At 47.5% G+C, this 4,292-nt stretch overlaps 1 protein-coding gene across 1 annotated transcript; it reads right to left on the bottom strand.

Annotated features, from left to right (window-relative positions):
• Positions 1 to 1,631: 1,631 nt before the first annotated feature.
• TBX4 (T-box 4) lies at positions 1,632 to 3,879 on the bottom strand (the record flags this gene model as incomplete). The annotated part of the gene is made up of 2 exons (XM_009586347.1): positions 1,632 to 2,254; positions 3,638 to 3,879. Coding segments are annotated over 2 exons (865 nt in total), but the record flags the coding sequence as incomplete, so codon positions are not given.
• Between the last annotated feature and the right edge of the window lie 413 nt (positions 3,880 to 4,292).

The raw sequence follows: 4,292 nt of genomic DNA, 5'->3' as shown, positions 1-4,292 counted from the left end.
TAGTCTGCTGAACGGGTGTATGAGATTGTCCTGGTTGAAACGTGACCTCCACGTTAGTGGCCTCGGGGTTGTCTCACTGCAAGCAGCCGCCCTCATCCATCAGCCTCTCATGGATTCATCAAAACGCAGAAGTACCTCCCGACTTCCAAATATGTATTTCAGCTTTTTGCCTTTGCCCGTTTGGGAAGCAGTGGGGGGGAAAAACCCCGCTGTGCATGACTAGAGCTTAACTATTGCGCTCTTTAGTGGAACCAAACTCCCAGCATCGCCTCTGTGTTGCCGTCCCTTGGGATAGCATCACCTGGCAGCTCAGCAGGATGGACACACTGCAGACCGGAGGACGACGCATCCCTGCTCAGGAGCTTTTTGGGTGAAGGCAGTGGGGGTTTCGTTCCAGAAAGAGCGCAGCTTGCTTTCCCAAGCGAGGCGGTTTCGCCCCGTGGCTGTCGGCCGAGTGCTCCCTCCTTACCTCGTAAGGACATTCTGGGAGGCAAAGCCAGCGCTGAAGGAGTCAGTTCAAGATACTTCCACAGTAAACAATAGTAGCAATGTATACACTGGTTACAGATTTTTACCTGTTCTACAAATATTTGTACACTGTAAAGCCTGACAGGTAATGGGAACTCATCCCACCCCACCCCACAATTAAGAAAATATTCCTCTATGCCTCCTTTACGCTGAAAACAATTCTTTCCGAGTTAGCTGCAAAAGAAAAAAACATAGCACAAAAGGCGTGTTTCAGCTGAATACGAAAGAAATCAAGGACCAGCAAATACAGAAATCGTTTCTGGAAAGTATTAGCGACTTTTAAGCTTAAACTTCATAAATATATTGCAATAAGCAAGTGTGATTCTATCAACGGATGGGCGTCTGAAGACACTGGGTCTGTCCTAACGCTGCAATTAATTTGCTATTTGGCCTCGGGCATAACGCTTCACTTCTTAGTTTCCCACGCCACGAACGATGGTGTTGTGGGGGGAAGAGGAGACATTTGTGCATCGGTGCCTTCTCCTCTCCGTGCCGTGGCATGAACCCTGCGCTACGCCGGGGAGGTACCGGAGCGGCACCGCAGCTCCCTGACCCCACTGCTGAGCCTCCCCGCCTGCCCCTGCGCTCCTACGGCTCCGTCACTTCCAGAGGAAGAAGGAATTTCTACAGCTAAAAAGAGCTAAAGAAGTGCTGCTACAGCAGTCCTTGAACTACACAACCGAACAGATCGCTTTTTCCTTTGAGTTTTGGGATGCTGTGACTTCACGAACCAAGTACCATAGAAGTGAAGCTCATATTTTTCCCAAATAGCCAAAATTTGCTCATGGATGTTTAATATTACAAGCAAAAGGAAATGACTAGCTACTTCACTTGTTAGTCATGAAGATGGTTCCTACTGGATCAGTAATGAAGACGCGAGAATTAATTTATTCGGGAGTCAGTAAGAGACTGATGAATCCAGCCCACCAAGACAGGAGATGTAATTCTCTGTGTGTCTGAAGAGACAAGCTCTTCACCCACACAAATCCCTCTGGAAATGCACATTTGTCTCACCGAAGTGCAAGTTACCCACAGGTATCAACACTGATCGAACACTGTCCTGGAGCAGTAACGTTGGCTGTGGCATCGCTTGGCCCTCAGAGTCATCCGTCAGTCCAGTTCTCCACAGTCCCCATCCCTGAATGATACTGCAGCGACGACTCCCTCGACAAGGAAAAGCTCTGTGAGTACAGGAACTCATTCGCTGCGTTTAGGTGCGGAGAGGGGGGTTTTCTCTCGCACACAGACGGGTGCACCCTTTCCCTCGGGAAAGATGAAGAAGGAACGCGCTCCCGAACCTGAGACTGGGACAGCTGGTTGTAGACACTGAAGTGGCTGTTACCTGGTGGCTGCGAGCCTTGACCCGTGATGGACGGGAGCCGCGGCATCATGGTGGTGGCAGTAAAATGAGCAGGGAAAGGCTGGTAAGGGACAGTTTCCATTGTCTGAACACTGTAGCTGGTGTAAGGTGCGACAGAAGTCCACATATTGCAGCTCAAGGGGGGAGGTGGAGGCGGCAAGTCGTCAACCGTTGAGACACCAGCGATTTCAGCCCCAGAACTAGAGTACATGCACGCTTCCCTCGGCGTCACCTCGCTGCAATAGGAAGGGCTTAACATCTGCTGATCGTACGGAGGCGGGGATCGGAAATAGTGATCGTCTCCTACAGAAGAGGAGGCTTCCAGGTAGGAGCGTTTGCAGGGCAGGTCCAGGTGCCGAGCACTTTCTGCAAACAAACAAAACGCATGTTGAGGAGCAGCTCCCAGAGCGACGGCGTTTAACAGCAATCTGCTCAGAGCCTGGGGTGGTTTGATGGAGTCCCCTTAGAAGCCGAGCATGCAATCTGTGATTATTTCGCTGAGCAACTGGGGCTCTTTTTCAGATAAATCCAGTTAAACCATTTTCGTTTGGAAAGACAATGTACAACATCAAAAAGACATTGTGTTGCAAATGTCAGGCTAATCCCCTCGGCCTCAAAGCATTCTGGTGACATTTATCAGGTTAAGTGAGTGACTTGGGCTACTACTCTCACATCAGAGATTACTTCACGTTCATCCAGATAACAGAGGTCCCTGACACTCTTGCAGTGTTACTCCTGACAAATTCAAGAAGTCTCTTAAAGGGTCTTATCGCAGCCTGCCTTCCTGTCATTACAAAAATGACTATACATTTCCCAGATATTCATGTCAAAAGCTGCAGAAATATTTCCAGATAAAGGAGCCCTTTCCCAGTCATCAGTCCTTCCCTCAGCTTTGCGCTGAGAAGCTGGAGCCCCTCTCCTACACATTACGATGACCGTGGCCGTGTTTACCAGCAGCTTTCTGTTAGTTGTTAGGAATATTCTCTGGATGAATTACTGAATTCATCTGCAGATTAAACATCTGCTGAAATTACACATTTGCCTTGCAGTCCTCATTACTGGTGCTATTAGATTCTGCATTTGCCCATGATCAGAGGATTCTCACAGCTTAAATAAATTAGCGGCCAATGAGACATGCAAATAGGACTTCTTTCTGTGCACAATTTTTCCGTTTAACTTAAAATATGCCATGATCTCATCTGGTGCTGGACTAAAAGGAAGAGAATGTAGTTACAGCTCACTTAAGCTTGAGAACTAGTGGAGAAGAAGAAAGGGATGCTTACACACAGCTACCACAGCCCCACTAATCTGCAGACATCGAGAGAATTGCTAATGGCTTCATCCTGGAGAAGTGCTGAATGTGTATAATGTCATTAATGCTAATGGCAGTGTCAGAACATCTCAGGATAGGTAAGGCCTCCTCCAAACAATTATTAATTCAGCTGATTCTAACAATGGATAATTTTCCAGCGTAGCTTCATGCCTTTTGAATTATGTATTCTGATTATTTTTTTCAACTCTTACTCAGAGCCTGAATTTGCCTTCTATGGGACAAAACCACTAGTAACTGCCCAAAAACCCAGCTCTTGGGCCGTGACCCTCCAAAACACTTTGATCACATCAGTATCTTTGGAGATCAAGGCCCAAGAGACCGATCCAAAACAAACTGGAATTAGTGATAAGTCTTTTGGTGCTTATGCTCTTAGCTTTATTTGCTGTAGTATTTTTCTAGCTATAAACTCAAGTTACCTCTTCTTTTTAGGCAATGATAGAAGAGCCCTGAATCTCTCTGTGCTGTGAAGGTGTTGAGTGGAAGATCTTGAGTATCTGAAGCTGCAAATTGCATGTGAGCACCGTTCTCATACTGATAATGTTGAAGGGTCTGGTGATTCCCGTGAAGTGGGTTAACATCTGGCTTTGTTGAAAGCTGGCCGTGACTGGACACCAACCTCTGCCTCATGATGCTTTTGGAGATCACTGGATATTCTTTGCTAAAAGAGGTGAGAAGAATTATTACCAGTTAGACAGCAATCAGCATTAACAGAAAGATGAAGTATTAGTTTGGCTTCCCTAGAGCATCTCCATCCAATGACGTCAACACCCTTTGCCAGATAGGATGAACTCATCACACTCTGCTGGGGGTGGGCAAGTACTAGGACAGCACACAGAGTCTGTCCCTGAAGGGACAGGAAGAGCTTTTCAGGGGTAGAAATGGCATTAAAAGCCCTAATGCCCTCAAGCACAAGAAAATGTGATGCCCCCGCGGTGTAGGCACCTTTTAACTTCTTCTTCTCCAAAGAGGTGCAGCACATTAGCAGCAGAACGAGGATTAAAGCCGAGCTGTACGGCTGTATTTCTGCACAGGGCAGGGGTCTGAAGGGCGCGCTGGCTGGCTGCGCGTCGC

This window comes from Fulmarus glacialis, unplaced genomic scaffold (assembly GCF_000690835.1).
Source record: "Fulmarus glacialis isolate BGI_N327 unplaced genomic scaffold, ASM69083v1 C14159261, whole genome shotgun sequence".
Lineage (NCBI taxonomy): Eukaryota > Metazoa > Chordata > Aves > Procellariiformes > Procellariidae > Fulmarus > Fulmarus glacialis.
This window is presented reverse-complemented; position numbering and strand designations above follow the sequence as displayed.